The following is a 16,216-nucleotide window of genomic DNA, read 5'->3' as shown; positions in this document are numbered from 1 at the left end:
ACGAGCCACCTTGCCTGCAGTGTGGCGAGCGCAGCAAGCCTGCAATGGGACTCTTTGCGCTTGGCCTGTTGCCAGCATTCTGGCGACCGGGATCCATGCGTCGGTATTCTGACCGCTGGCATTCCAATCCATCTATACAGTATGCTTTCAGGACTTGTACAAAAGAACGAGTTATGGTAAAACTTATCTTCGTTAACTCTTTTTCTTTGGGGTCCATGGTCTCCACAGGGTTAATCCTTAACCTTGGATATGATCTGGTGGAGACCAGGACTGGCACTGAACAATAAAGCTTTGTGAGCCTCCCAGGATGCACTGGGGTCCTCTCCCTTCATACCCTGCTCCCTTGCTCAGGCGCTTCAGTTTTAGTTACCAGGCCCAAAGCAGGAGCTGGAGAAAGGAGAGAAGGAAGTATGGTAGACACAGAAAATCACACTCGCATAGAGAAGAGAAGGGAACTGGTGACCGTAAAGACAAACCATTGAAGTGTGGTGCATCAGGGTGGGCACCCTGTGGATCCCATGGACCTTGAAGAAAAAGAGTTAACGTAGGTAAATTTTACCACAACTCTTTATTTTCTTCTTTGGGTCCATGGTCTCTTCAGGGTTAATCCTTAACCTTGGGATGTCCCAAAGCAGTTGTTATAGGGAGGGAACGCTACAAAGCTGAAAGGAGGACTTGGTGGTCAAAGGTTGCATCCTGAGAGGCAAACGTACCAAAGGCATAGAACCTAAGAAACGTGTGGGCAAAAGACCATGTAGCAGCCTTACATAATAGTTCAGCAGACGCTCCATGGCGTGCTGCCCACAAAGGAGCCACAGAGCAAGTAGAATAGGTCGTTACTGTAATTGGAACAGGAATATCAGCCTGCGAGTAAGCCTGTGAGATGGTTAAGCGAAGCCAACGTGCCAATGTCTGTTTATTGGCAGGCCAGCTCCGTTTGTGGAAACCACAGAGGATGAATAATGAATCTGTTTTTCTAACAGAACTAGTTTGGTCAACGTAGATTTAAGAGCACAGACCACATCCAACAAAGCTTTCTCTGGTAAGAGACCAGATTCCTGAAAGGCTGGTATCACAATTGGTTCGCTGATATGAAAATTAGACACTACCTTAGGTAGGAATCCACTCTTAGTCCGAAGGACCGCTCGGTCCTGGTTGAATATCATAAATGGGGAGCGACAAGAGAGAGCTCCGAAGTTGGAGACTCTACTGGCTGAGGCAATAGCCAGCAGAAAAAGAGTCTTGGCAGTGAGCCATTTGAGGTCAACCTGTTCCAGAGGTTCAAAAGTACTGTGTTGTAAGGCTCGAAGTACCAAGGAGAGGTCCCAAAGCGCCATCAAAGGAAGGTATGCACATCCGGTAAAAGAGCCAGTCTCTTCTGGAACCAGACGGACAAAGCTGAGACCTGAACCTTGAGAGAAGCCAGGCGAAGACCCATGGCCTGGCCTGCCTGCAAGAAGGCTAACAACCTAGGTATCCGAAGAACCGTAGGGTCGTAGTTACGATGAGTACATCACTGGAAATAGGAGTACCAAATCTGGTGATAAATGCAAGCTGAGGCTGGTTTCCGAGCCTGAACCACTGGAGAAACCTTTATCTCTAAGGAGGGATGTCTTAAGAGCCACGCCATCAAAGACAGATGAGGGAGGCCCGAATGGAGGGAGCAGGGCCAGATTAACAATGGGGCAGATGGAGCTCCAGCTCCAGGCCTCCACATAAAAATATGCCCATCGTGCTGGCAGCAGGATGATGACCAGGCTCACAGCTGGCCAAACAATCATAATTCATAAGAATTTTAATTGTTTTTGTAATTTTCTCACAAAATTATCAAATTTTTCTATGTTTATGTATTTAGGGAGACAGCGGGGCACATAGTGTAACGGGTGTACACACCCACATGGCTCTGGCCACACCCACACAACACTGGTCACAGCTCCTTCCCTTCTCAGTATAGGCCCTTGAAATTTTCTGCTCCAGGCCCATGTGGCCCTTAATCCAGCTCTGGGAGACAAGGCCCTTGAGAGAGTAGGTACGGATGAAGAGGTATAGGGAAGGGCTGCTCTATGGAGAGATCTATTAGATCCGTGAATCAATGGCGTCAGGGTCATGCTGGAGCCACCAGTATGATCGTGCCCCCATCCTCTTTGAATTGTAGCAGTACCCAGGGGACTGTGCAAGTGACCACGAAGCTCACTCTTGGATCTCGTGTCCTGGCCCTGTACACTGGAACCTTGTGATTGTGTCTGGAGACCATGAGACTGATGTCTGGAAGTCCCCATTTACGCACCAGTATCTGAAAGACCTCTGGGTGTAGAGAACATTCCTCTGCGTGAATGTTCTGTCAACTGAGGAAGTCTGCTTCCCAGTTGAGGACTCCTGGAATGAAGATTACAGATATGGCTGGGAGGTGGAGTTCTGCCCAGGCGAGAATCCATGTCACCTCTTGCATCGCTGCCACACTGCGAGTGCTTCCCTGTCGATTTATATATGTCACTGTCGTGGCGTTGTCCGATTTGATTTGTACTGGAGGACCCTAGGGCAGGGCCTGGGCCATGAGAAGGGCCCGGTAGACAGCTCGAAGTTCCAGGATGTTGATTGGGAGATCCTTTTACATCAGAGACCAGTGACCATGAAAGGATGACTGCCTGTGACAACCCCCCATCCCCTGAGATTGGCGTCCATGGTGAGGATTGACCAGTGTGGAATCCAGAATGGTCGGCCCCTGTTTAAATTGGCCCTGTGTAACCACCATATGCCCGAAGAGATTGGGGTAGAATCAAGGTCTGGGATTCGATTTGAGAAAGTGACCCAGTCTATTCAGTGAGTATGAGGCACTAAAGAGGCCTGGAGTAAAATTGGACATATTCCAACATGTCGAGACCATGGAGCCTAGGGTCTGCATTGCTGAATGAACCAAGACCCTTGGACTGCAGAGCAGGTTGCGGATGCACAACTGCAACATTTCAATTTTGTGCTGAGGGAGGAATTTGCGTTGTACTCTGGCATCCAGTAGTGCTCCCAGGTGCTGCATCTTTTGGGATGGGATGAGCGAGGATTTGGGCCAGTTGATTAGCCATCCATGGTACTGAAGGAAGGTGACCGTCTGCAGTAGGTTACTTTCCAGCACTGCGCCAAAAGAAAGTAGGTCATCCAGGTAAGGCAATATCTGAATTTCCCATTTCCGGAGAGTGGCCGCCATCACCACCATGAGTTTGGTGAACACTCTGGGGCCTGTAGACAGTCCTAAGGGAAGGGCCTGGAATTGGAAATGATGTTGCGGTACAAAGTGGAGATATAATTGATGACAGGGTGCAATAGGTACATGGAAGTACGCATCCTGAATACTAAGGGAGACCATATAGTCTCCAGGTCGCATAGCCAGGGCAATGGACCATACAGTTTCCATACGGAACCTGGGGACCTTAAGGTAGTTGTTCAGCAATTTCAGATTCAGAATTGGACGGTATGATCCATTTGGTTTCTGTACCAAAAAGAAGGTAGAATAGAACCCCTGACCCTGCTGAGACTGTAGAACAGGGATGATGACCCCCGACTGTAGGAGGGATCGTATGACTCAAGACAGCATTTGTGTTTTGCCAGGGTCCAATGACATAGTAGGGAAATATTGTCTGGGGGGACGCTTCAGGAAGGAAAGAGCGTGAGAGACCATTTCTAGGACCCAGGCGTCGGTGGTGACTTGACACCATATGTTGGCGAATTGAAGAAGTCTGCCTCCCAACCTGGGAGGCCCACCCCATCCGGTAGAGGGTTTGTCCTCTAGCTTGGTAGTTGGACATCTGGCAGCCCAAGCCTGTTTGGTCTTGGGTTTGAAAGTACTGACTGTGCCAGACCCTCTCGCAAATGTCAGACCTTTGGCCTTGCCATGCTGCAAAAGGACCTAAAGGACGAAGACCATGAGACTGATGGTAGACAGGCTGTCTTAGAGGTATCCAATTTCTCAACAATTTTGTCCAGGTCCGACCCAAACAGGAGGTCGCCTGTATATGGCAAGGCTTCCAGGGCCTTCTTTGCGTCTGACTCTTCTTTCCAAGATTGGAGCCACACAATTCAGCAAGCTGTAATGGAAACAGCGGAAGCCTTAGAGGACAAGAGGACCGTGTCCAGAGCTGAGGGAGTATTGAACTTTGAATTAAATGTGTCACATGAGCATCCACTGTAGGTGGAGTCTCCCATTTCGTACAATCAGCTGATGGTAGCGGATAAAAGGAGCTGAGCTTCTTAGAGACCAGAAATTTCTTAGTAGGAGTTTTCCATGCCTTGCTCATGGCTTCTGTGAAGTGGTCCGAGTGAGGAAACTCTGCTAAAACTACCTTCTGCCATTTACGCAGATAATCTTTAGTTGTGGGGGCTGGTTCAGCATCCTATAGCTGAGGTGACAACTTCACAGCCTTAATTAATGCAGCCACATGAAACGTAGGTGGGGCCTCATCGCGTCTGAAACCTCAGCTTGCCCGGCATTATCTAATAATTTGTCTGAATCAGAGAGGGAGGTAGACTGCGAGAAAGGCACAGGCTGCTTAGAAGTAGCGGGTGCAGGCAATGTACCTTGACCCTGCATCATGAAAAACAGCCGAGGAAGCAGCCAAGCTCTGCATAGAGCTAGAGAATGAGTCCAACAATGAGGTAGGGATGGGTGGGGCTGCAATTGCCTGATAAACAGGCTGTAATGAATGTGGAAATTCTATAGAGGGAGCCATTGAGGGCTGCAGTGGTTGTGGTATATCCATAGGGGGAGCCACAGGCTGCAGTGGTTGTGGTATACCCATAGGGGAAGCCACAGGTGGGGTAGCAATATGGTCAGCAATCTTAGTCAGCAATGTGGTAAAAGATGCCCATGGGGGTTCTTGTACAAGTGCTGAAGGCGCTGGGAGGCTCCAAACAGGTTGTGTACTGACCATCCTGTGACAATTCCTGAGGTAAAACCTCTGTGTTACAGGTTTTACATGCTACCATTGTAAAAGCCTGCTTGGTCTTAGGTTTGTTAGACATAGCAGAATTACTGTGTACACCCACAATTATGGCAATGTGCAGCATGTAACAGGAGTAGTATGTGACAAGGTGCGTACACAAATTACAATTTACAGTACAGTGTGGCAAATACAGTATAACCCCAAGCACACCAGTTTTCACAGGTTTTTAAGTGAAAGAGGGAAAGCAATATCAGACAGAGAGAGATTGAAAACATGCAGCAGTACTAGCATAAGTCACATACAATGCAGAATAAACAGTTTAACTGCAATGGGCACTGATATCAACGGGATGTAGTCACCTACATCCCGCCCCCTCACAATCCCTGCAGTCAGCATGGTGACTAGCAGGGACTATTCCCACTCGTGGGTGTCCACAACACCCATACAGTGGGAATAGAACCTGTGGCGACCGCGATGGTAACACATACCCAACCCATATCAACTACCCTGCTCTGTAGAAGAGGCTTGGTAGGATACAGCGCTTTGTATAACCTGCTATGTGGTAAAAGTATACCGAGAGATTCTGCCCTCCGCTCCTGGAGATCTGCAGAGCTCAGAAAATAGCTGCCAGGCTTCTCTCTGTGAAGGAGGAGGGTGAGGAAGGAGCAGCCCATGGCAGGAAGACAACTGTGGAATGGCACCCTGAGATGGGGGAGGGGCCGCTGGAGAAGCGCTGACCTCCCCTATGCTGAATGTCACCACCGGTTCTTCTGGCCTGTCTGTGTCCCCAGCACTAGTATACATTAAAGCCCTGGTCATCTAGTGCGGCCACAAGAACACTTAATGGTCCAGGAGCACCTCAGCGGTAAATGGACTGTGAAATACATGGGTCCCGCAAGTGGGAGCCCGCCTTACCTGTCCCCCAGTGATCTGGTTGCAGTCCTGGGTACCCCTGTGCCTCTGCTAGTAATGGTGTATTGCCAGGGGTCCCGCTGAAATCACTCCCCAATTGTGGTTTTGCGGCCTGGTGGGGGTGTTGGCGCATCCATTTGGACTGCCAGATGTATATTGCTCAAAAGAAACAAGAAAAAAAGAAACATTTTACATTTACCAAACCCAGCCAAATCTCACCCTAACCCTCTGTTCCACGCTATGTACCCCATCTGTGTCACCCCTGTCTGTCTACCCCTCCCCTTAGAATGTAAGCTCTCATGAGTAGGGCCCTCTTCCCTCATGTGCTTATCCTTTTCTTACTTTAATAATCCTCAACTGCCCAAATCACGCAGTTTTTTGGCCACCAGGAACTTATCTCTATGTTTACTGGTGTAGTTATGCTTAGTTACCCTGTACTTGTCCTAAATTGTCTTCAACTGTAAGTCACTGTTTTCCTGTTTTAACTATGTGCATATGTACTCTGTAATTGGGCGCTGCGGAACCCTTGTGGCGCCATATAAATAAAGGATAATAATAATAATAATAAATTTAAAAAGTAAAAGCTTGGCCTGCAGTGTGCAGCCACTGTTCAGTGTGACCAGCTCCATGCTGACACCAAAAACCTGAAGTGCCTGAGCATGGGGTTGGAGTATGAAGGGAGAGAACCCCAGTGCATCCCGGGAGGCTCACAAAGCTTTATTGTTCGATGCCAGTCCTGGTCTCCACCAGATAATACCCAAGGTTAAGGATTAACCCTGTGGAGACCATGGACCCCAAAGAAGAAAGTGAGCATTCTAATACAGCAAGATTAGTAACTTTGTCAGTGACAATCTTGGATAAAATGCCTTGGATAAATTGGGGATTCTGTTTAAAGTTGTTTTATCAAAGATGAAGTATAGTACCAGGCTGAACGTTCCAAGATCTACCACCAGTGATACCAAGCCAAATCATACATTTGTGTACTTAAACAGAGGGTCAAACAAATTTGACAAAGTGTGCACTCTGAGGTCATATTGCCTGGTCTGTCGCTACAGGACAGTCCTGGGTATGATCTGCTTTGTAATGTATCATTCATAAAAGCTTGTTAAAGTTTCGCTGCTACCAAGGGTTCGTAGAAGGGATGGTTGAAAATAACTGCTAACACTGCTGCCTGTATCAAAAGCATCTGTGTACTTTTTTAAACAGGTAGCACAGAGCAGGGCACAGTGAAAGTACCACAGTCCCTTACATGCTCAGTGCATCTAAAACTTGAAACTGAAACAATAAAAAAAGGGGGCATCGCTCTTCATCAGTCTCAGGCCTTAGAGATCAGCCTTCTATGCTCTTGCTAATGTCTGCAGTGGGGATACATACTGTATGAAATCCCGGCAGACAAGATGCCGGCTGTCACTATACCGACAGCGGCATCCCGTCTGCTGGAATCCCAGCGGCGATATAGTCAGTGCGCTCGTCACGCATCAGGCCCAGTGGCTCGCTTCGCTGGCCACAGGGTCCATACCCAGTCGGTTGGTGGCATGGACCAACTAGCTGAGTGTGAATATCCAGTTGTGGTCGGGATTCCGGCTGTAGGTATATCTACGTGTGTGCACTGCGGTGTGACCACAATTCAATCGCTGCGTGTGCACATTACGACTCAAACACATGCACAGTAATAAAACATTGATCAACATGCAAACAATAGCTGTTTTGCGACCACATCTGAATGAGCCACAGAGTGTGTGCACTATTTGCGGGTGCCTGCGGTCGCTAGCGACATTGCAAGGTTTGATGCGGTAACGCTAACGACCACGGCATGCGTAATGAAGGAGGGATTTGTCACTCCGACCTTCATTAGATCGCCTAATGTGTACCCAGGATCCAATATGTCTACCTGCCAGGCCGACATATCGGCAGGGTACACAACGTCCCTGTGTTTACCCAGCTTTAGACAATGGATTGTGAATAAAAGGACTTGTGTCAAATGAAAAATAGTCGTACATAAAAGTGGACAAAAGTCGGACTTTTTATCTTGCAGACAAAAATTATATACATTTTTCATATATGTCTCTACTAGTACATTTTTGTAAAATAATTCTTCCTTGAATGTAATCAGAGTGTAGTCTGATATTAAATAATGTTATTAGAACAAATACAGAAAGTGAAATGTGTATGTAGAAATGTATTGAATATTCATAGCATAATAATTACAGGATCATAGTGCATTAACATACATTATAGCTGAACTGCACAGACATACACTGACTTTCTACACCACCATCACAACAGACCTCGTACTCACTTAGCTTTGTATGGAGAATCAGACACAGGCGGTTTAGCTTCCACAGCTTTCTCATATTCTTTTGCTCTGAAAGACAAATATAAAACAATATGACGACCTGAAATCAAAAGTATATATATATAGTCTCTGTTACTCGCTTCCACAATCCTTATATACAGTATGTATCTTTGTGTTTCTAGACTTTTACTTTATATCTACTACAAGGATGCCTTCAGCAGTTTATATGAATGGTTTTAATGGTTAAAAATTTAGCAAGTGTTGTTACGCTACAGAAGGTGTGGTTCACCAATGATAACAGTTGTGAAGTCAATCTTCCATCTTCCTATAATACCACTGAAGCACCAACGCTCAAAGGTGAATTAATCAACCAAAAATGGAAAGATTTTTTTTCCTTAAAAATGCATTAATCTATTCAGCCCTTTAAACATGATTAACTGATATATACAATATGTTCTCAGCTGTCTAAATCCTGGAGGTCAGTCATGCTTTTCAAAGGGCATGTTACTGTTACTGTTCTTTAACACTACACCTGTAGATACAGTGCATCTTTTAATTGGAAAAATAAGATTTTAAACCTACCGGTAAATCTATTTCTCCTAGTCCGTAGAGGATGCTGGGGACTCCGTAAGGACCATGGGGTATAGACAGGCTCTGCAGGAGATAGGGCACCTAAAAAGAACTTTGACTATGGGTGTGCACTGGCTCCTCCCTCTATGCCCCTCCTCCAGACCTCAGTTAGAGAACTGTGCCCAGAGGAGATGGACAATACAAGGCAGGATTTAGCAATCCAAGGGCAAGATTCATACCAGCCCACACCAATCATACCATGTAACCTGGAACATACACAACCAGTTAACAGTATGAACAAAAAACAACAGTAACGGTCCAAGACCGATGTCAACTGTAACATAACCCTTATGTAAGCAACAACTATATACAAGTCTTGCAGAGTTTCCGCACTGGGACGGGCGCCCAGCATCCTCTACGGACTAGGAGAAATAGATTTACCGGTAGGTTTAAAATCTTATTTTCTCTTACGTCCTAGAGGATGCTGGGGACTCCGTAAGGACCATGGGGTTTATACCAAAGCATCCAATCGGGCGGGAGAGTGCGGACAACTCTGCAGCACCGACTGAGCATACGCTAGGTCCTCATCAGCCAGGGTATCAAACTTGTAGAATTTAGCAAAAGTGTTTGACCCCGACCACGTCGTTGCTCGGCAAAGTTGTAAAGCCGAGACGCCTCGGGCCGCCGCCCAAGAAGAGCCCACCTTCCTAGTGGAATGGGCCTTAACCGAATTTGGTACCGGCAATCCAGCCGTAGAGTGAGCCTGCTGAAACGTATTACAGATCCAGCGAGCAATAGTCTGCTTTGAAGAAGGAGCGCCAATCTTATTGGCCGCATACAGGACAAACAGAGCCTCTGTTTTCCTAATTCTAGCCGTCCTGGCTACATAAATTTTGAAGGCCCTGACTACGTCCAGGGATCTGGAATCCTCCAGGTCACCGGTAGCCACAGGCACCACTATAGGTTGATTCATATGGAACGACGAAACCACTTTAGGCAAAAATTGCGGACGTGTCCTCAATTCAGCTCGATCCACATGAAAAATCAAGTAGGGGCTCTTGTGTGATAGAGCCGCCAATTCTGACACTCGCCTTGCTGATGCTAAGGCCAACAACATTACCACCTTCCAGGTAAGAAATTTCAACTCAACCTTGTTAAGCGGTTCAAACCAGTGTGATTTTAGGAACTGCAATACCACGTTCAGGTCCCATGGTGCCACTGGAGGCACAAAAGGGGGCTGGATGTGCAGCACTCCCTTTACGAATGTCTGGACTTCTGGAAGAGAAGCCAATTCCTTCTAAAAGAAAATCGAGAGGGCCGAAATCTGTACCTTAACCGAGCCTAATTTCAGGCCCATATCCACTCCTGTCTGTAGGAAATGGAGAAGACGACCCAAATGAAAATCTTCCGTAGGTGCATTCTTGGTCTCACACCAAGACACATACTTTCGCCAGATACGGTGATAATGTTTTATCGTCACCTCCTTCCTAGCCTTTATTAAAGTAGAGATGACCTCTTCCGGAATCCCCTTTTTTGCTAGGATTCGGCGTTCAACCGCCATGCCGTCAAACGTAACCGCGGTAAGTCTTGAAATACACAGGGCCCCTGCTGCAACAGGTCTTCCCTCAGAGGAAGAGGCCAGGGGTCTCCTGTGAGCATCTCTTGTAGTTCCGAGTACCAAGCCTTTCGAGGCCAGTCTGGGACAACGAGTATCGTCTGTACTCTTCTTCGTCTTATGATCCTCAACACTTTCGTGATGAGAGGAAGAGGAGGGAACACGTAGACCGATTCGAACACCCACAGTGTTACCAGTGCGTCTACTGCTACTGCATGAGGGTCCGGAGACCTGGCGCAATACCTCCGAAGTTTTCTGTTGAGGCGTGACGCCATCATGTCTATTTGAGGAGTTCCCCAAAGACGCGTTACGTCTGCAAAGACTTCTTGATGAAGTCCCCACTCTCCTGGATGGAGATCGTGTCTGCTGAGGAAGTCTGCTTCCCAGTTGTCCACTCCCGGAATGAAGACAGCCGACAGAGCGCTTACATGATTTTCCGCCCAGCGAAGGAACCTTGTTGCTTCCGCCATCACGACTCTGCTTCTTGTCCCGCCTTGGCGGTTCACATGAGCCACTGCTGTGACATTGTCTGATTGAATCAGAACCGGAAGGTTTCGAAGAAAACTCTCCGCTTGTCGAAGGCCGTTGTAAATGGCCCTGAGTTCCAACACTTTGATGTGTAGACAGGACTCCTGGTCTGACCAAAGACCCTGAAAAGTCTTTCCCTGTGTGACCGCTCCCCATCCTTGGAGGCTCGCGTCCGTGGTAACCAGGATCCAGTCCTGAATCCCGAACCGGCGACCCTCCAGCAGGTGAGCACTTTGCAACCACCACAGGAGGGACACTCTGGTTCCTGGGGACAGAGTTATTTTCCGATGTAAATGCAGATGGGACCCGGACCACTTGTCCAGAAGGTCCCATTGAAAAGTCCTTGCATGGAACCTTCCGAAGGGAATGGCCTCGTAGGCCGCCACCATTTTCCCCAGAATTCGAGTGTATTGGTGAACTGACACCCTTTTCGGTTTTAGCAGGTCTCTGACCATGTTCTGGATGTCTTGGGCTTTCTCTATTGGGAGGAAGACCTTCATTTGTTCCGTATCCAGTATCATACCTAGGAACGGTAGTCGAGTTGTCGGGATCAACTGTGACTTCGGTAAATTTAGAATCCAACCGTGTTGCTGGAGCACTCTCAGAGAGAGTGCCACACTACTCAGCAATTTCTCTCTTAACCTCGCTTTTATCAGGAGATCGTCCAAGTATGGGATAATTGTGACTCCATGCTTGCGCAGGACCACCATCATTTCCGCCATTATCTTGGTGAAAATCCTCGGGGCCGTGGAAAGTCCAAACGGCAACGTCTGAAATTGGTAATGACAATCCTGTACAGCGAATCTCAGGTATTCCTGATGGGGGGCATATATGGGGACATGAAGGTACGCATCCTTTATGTCCAGAGACACCATAAACTCCCCCCCCTCCAAGTTGGCTATTATTGCTCTGAGAGATTCCATTTTGAATTTGAATCTTTTTATGTACAGGTTTAGGGATTTCAGATTCAAAATCGGTCTGACCGTACCATCCGGTTTCGGGACCACAAATAGGGTTGAATAGTAACCTCTTCCCTGCTGGTGCAGGGGAACCTTGATTATCACTTGCTGTATACACAGTGTTTGAATTGCAGCTAACACTACATCCCTTTCCGATGTGGAAGCTGGTAGGGCCGATTTGAAAAATCGGCGCGGGGGCACCTCCTCGAATTCCAATTTGTAACCCTGGGAAACTATTTCCAACACCCAGGGATTCAGGTCCGAACTGACCCAGGCCTGACTGAAAAGTCGAAGACGTGCCCCCGCCGGTGCGGACTCCCTCATGGGAGTCATGCTGTGGGTTTTGGAGCAGCCGGGGAGGACTTTTGTTCCTGGGAACCTGACGAAGCAGGTGCTCTCTTGCCTCTGCCCTTACCTCTGGCGAGGATAGAGGATCCCCGACCTCTTTTGGGCTTGTGCGACCGAAAGGACTGCATCTGATAGGGTGTTGCTTTCTTTTGCTGTTGGGGAATATATGGTAAAAAATTTGATTTACCTGCTGTAGCTGTGGAAACCAGCTCCGTCAGCCCATCCCCAAACAATACATCACCCTTATAGGGTAGTACTTCCATATGTTTTTTGGAATCCGCATCACCCGTCCATTGGCGAGACCATAAGGATCTTCTCGCTGAGATAGACATGGCATTGGCCCTAGATGCTAGCAAACCAATGTCCCTTTGAGCATCCCTCATAAATAAGACTGCGTCTTTTATGTGGGCTAGAGTTAGGAATATAGTATCCTTATCCATAGTATCAAATTGATCTGTCAGCTCATCTGTCCAAGCTGCAATTGCGCTACACACCCATGCCGACGCAATCGTCGGTCTTAACACAGCACCCGTATGAGAATAAATACCCTTTAAGGTAGTTTCTTGCCTGCGATCTGCAGGGTCCTTAAGGGCCGCTGTGTCAGGATACGGTAGCGCCACTTTCTTGGACAAGCGCGTCAGGGCCTTGTCCACAGTGGGGGGTGATTCCCAAATCTCCCTGTCCTGCTTAGGGAAAGGGTATGCCATAAAAATTCTTTTGGGGATCTGCAGTCTCTTATCCGGAGTCTCCCAAGCTTTTTCAAAGAACTAATTTAATTCATGAGATGTGGGAAAATTAATAGTCTGTTTCTTTTCCTTAAACATGTGTACCCTTGTGTCGGGGACCGAGGGTTCACCCTTATTGCCACAATCATACACTGAATGGTTTTAGTCATCCTAGGGTGCAATTTTACTTCGTCATAGTCGACACTGGAATCAGAATCCGTGTCGGTAGTAGTGTCTTGTGTTAAGGGACGCTTTTGAGACCCCGACGGGCCCTGTGAGTCGGTCCAATCTGAGGATTGATCGCCGGATGTCCCCCCTAAACCAGCCTTATCAAGCCTTTTATGTAAAGATGCCACACTTGCATGCAACGTATGCCACATGTCCATCCAATCTGGAGTCGGCACAACCGACGGGGACACACCACTCGTTTGCTCCACCTCCTCCTTGGAGAAGCCTTCCGCCTCAGACATGTCGACACACACGTACCGACACCCCACACACACAGGGAGTTACCTATAAGGGGACAAAACCCCAACCAGGCCCTTAGGAGAGACAGAGAGAGAGAGTATGCCAGCACACACCCAGCGCTTAAAAACACTGGAATATATGACCAGATAGCGCTGTTATATGTATATAATTGTAATCTCCACTCACTGCGTCGCCAAAGTGCCCCCTCCTCTTTTTTCCAGCCTGTGAAGCTCAGCAGGGGAGAAAACAGGGAGCCAGCGTTTCCTCGTGCAGTCTCTGTGGAGAAAATGGCGCTGGTTAGTGCTGAGGATCAAGCCCCGCCCACCCGACGGCGGGCTTCGGTCCCATCAACTTTCTATAGAAAAATGGCGGGGGTTACCGGATTTACTGTGCCACAGCCTAATCCATGCTTATCAATGCTAAATATGAGGAATCTTGCTGCCCAGGCCCCCCCCCTGCGCCCTGCACCCTTCAGTGCCTGCTTGTGTGTGTGTGACTGGGAGCAATGGCTCGCAGCTTACCGCTGCGCGCTTACCTCATGAAGATCTGATGTCTTCTGCCGCCTGATGTCTTCTTTGCCTTCTCATACTCACCCGGCTTCTATCTTCGGCATCTGTGAGGAGGATGGCGGCGCGGCTCCGGGACGAACCCCAGGTGAGACCTGTGTTCCGACTCCCTCTGGAGTTAATGGTGTCCAGTAGCCTTAGAAGCAGTGCCCAACTTGACAAGCCAGCTCTGCTTCTCTCTCCTCGTTCCCACGATGCAGGGAGCCTGTTGCCAACAGGACTCCCTGAAAATAAAAAACCTAACAAAATTATTTTTCCACAGAAAACTCTGGAGAGCTCTCTGCAGTGCACCCATTCTCCTCTGGGCACAAGATCTAACTGAGGTCTGGAGGAGGGACATAGAGGGAGGAGCCAGTGCACACCCATAGTCAAAGTTCTTTTTAGGTGCCCTATCTCCTGCGGAGCCCGTCTATACCCCATGGTCCTTACGGAGTCCCCAGCATCCTCTAGGACGTAAGAGAAATAAAACATGATAAATTAAAATGAATCGATGATCAGTACATAATATTCCAAGTAAGAAGAGGAAAACACATAAAATTATTTTCTGAATGGTTAAATAAAAGAATACAAGATTATACTGATGATGAACAAACTTTAAGGGGTATCTTATTAGCCACGATAATGCGATCTGCGATTGCGGCTTATTTTATTGCACCTATCTCCCAAAAAAACGGGTTATTGCAGCCTGCGTGTTCCTGTTTATCATACCTAACCTATTACACATCAACGATAATGGCAATCGTGTGATGATTTATTCTAGACGGGGTTCTGAACCAAATCCCAACATTTTTAGTTCAAAATAGTGAGTTTGCAATACTTATCCCCAGCTCTGAGATGGTGAAGAGAAATTTGTAATAAACCCTATGGAGACTTGTTGGCGATAACTTATCACCGCTAATTTGATACCGATTTATCGCATTTGCGATAATTATCGCGAAACCGTGATATCGCTACTAATAGGATACCCCCTAAATACTGTCATTCACAGTGACTTCAACTAATTTTCATTAATTTGTTGCCTTTTATGAAGAACATAAAAAAGGAGACTCTGTACTTGCAATACCCAAACCATGTAGTTGCTTATATATAAACATTAGTTTTGTGGAGACTCATTAAGATGGCTGTACACTTGCTTCATTTTTATTACAATGTTTACTTACACTTTAATAACAATGGGGTCCATTATTCAGGATAATAGTTAAAAAGCATGGTAAGTCTAACTACATGTCATACTTACCTACTTTTGGAAAAGCATTTCAGGGAGATCGTTAAAAGTAACATCAGCACAGCCGTGTGCTGCTACATTTGAGAGGCGTGTCATAAAAATGACTTGCATCCAAATGTAAATGAGCCCCAAAGTTAGTAAGATCTAATTGTTGAAGAAAAGACACTGATATTTTTCAGGATTTGTTAGTGTATTGTGCTTTACATGAGGTTCCATATCCTGTTAGTGGCCACAAGAAAACATTATTTAAAACGCATGTAGTCATAGGGATCATTGTGCCTTATAACCAGTGCAGGGAAATGGCACTGATGGTCCCATTTGAATATATGTATATCTGATTTCTTATTTTTACCTCCAAGAATGAAACAGCTGCATAATGGGGGTAACGGGCCCTACACACTGGCAGATAAGACTGCACAATATGAATGTTCTCGTTCATTAATGAACGAGAACTCGTTCATATTGTGCAGTGTGTAAGCACCAATGATGAACGATGTGTGGCCCCATGCTCGTTCATCGTTGGTGCCCAGTCGCTTATGCATGCAGGCCAATATGGACGAGACTGTCCATATTAGCATGCATTGCTACAGCGCCGGGTGTAGTTAAGAAACTTCACTCCCCCGTCACCTCACCCCTGTCGCCGGGTCGACCGGCTGCCGTATCGGCGGTCGGGCCCTTTAGGTGCAATCAGGGAGATCGCTAGTTTATTCAGGGAGTCAGGGAGATTGCTACTATTTCACGGAGTCTCCTGCAGAATGAGGGACGGTAGGCAACTACGCTACATATATAGTCAATTATAGGAAAATTGGTTTGAACAATTTCCAATGTCCAAATTTAGAAACAAATAGCATATTTTATTCCCACCTAAAAAAGTTAGTAATGTTCAAAGCCAATTGGAACATGGATAACAGGTTCCTGGAGATATTTCAAGCACAACTTTTATGTTTTATGGAGAAGTTACATTCTCCTCTATGGGAAATGGGCGCATTTTCAATATATAAAAAAGGAACACACTTGGAAATAAACACTCATATAGAAAGATTCACAGTTAGCTAACAGTAAGTTATGCAGTA

General features: G+C 46.9%; 1 protein-coding gene across 3 annotated transcripts in view; it reads right to left on the bottom strand.

Annotated features, from left to right (window-relative positions):
• The window catches only part of SCAPER (S-phase cyclin A associated protein in the ER), a 725,664-nt gene that overhangs the window by 307,634 nt on the left and 401,814 nt on the right, over window positions 1-16,216 (bottom strand). For all 3 annotated transcript variants that reach the window (XM_063926586.1, XM_063926587.1, XM_063926588.1), the window contains exon 21: window positions 8,143-8,208. In XM_063926586.1, the coding sequence (XP_063782656.1) occupies window positions 8,143-8,208 (66 nt within the window). The remainder of the gene's footprint in view (window positions 1-8,142; window positions 8,209-16,216) is intronic.

Source organism: Pseudophryne corroboree, chromosome 6 (genome assembly GCF_028390025.1).
Source record: "Pseudophryne corroboree isolate aPseCor3 chromosome 6, aPseCor3.hap2, whole genome shotgun sequence".
Lineage (NCBI taxonomy): Eukaryota > Metazoa > Chordata > Amphibia > Anura > Myobatrachidae > Pseudophryne > Pseudophryne corroboree.
The sequence above is the reverse complement of the archived record's forward strand: the minus strand, read 5'-3'. Positions and strand labels throughout refer to the sequence as shown.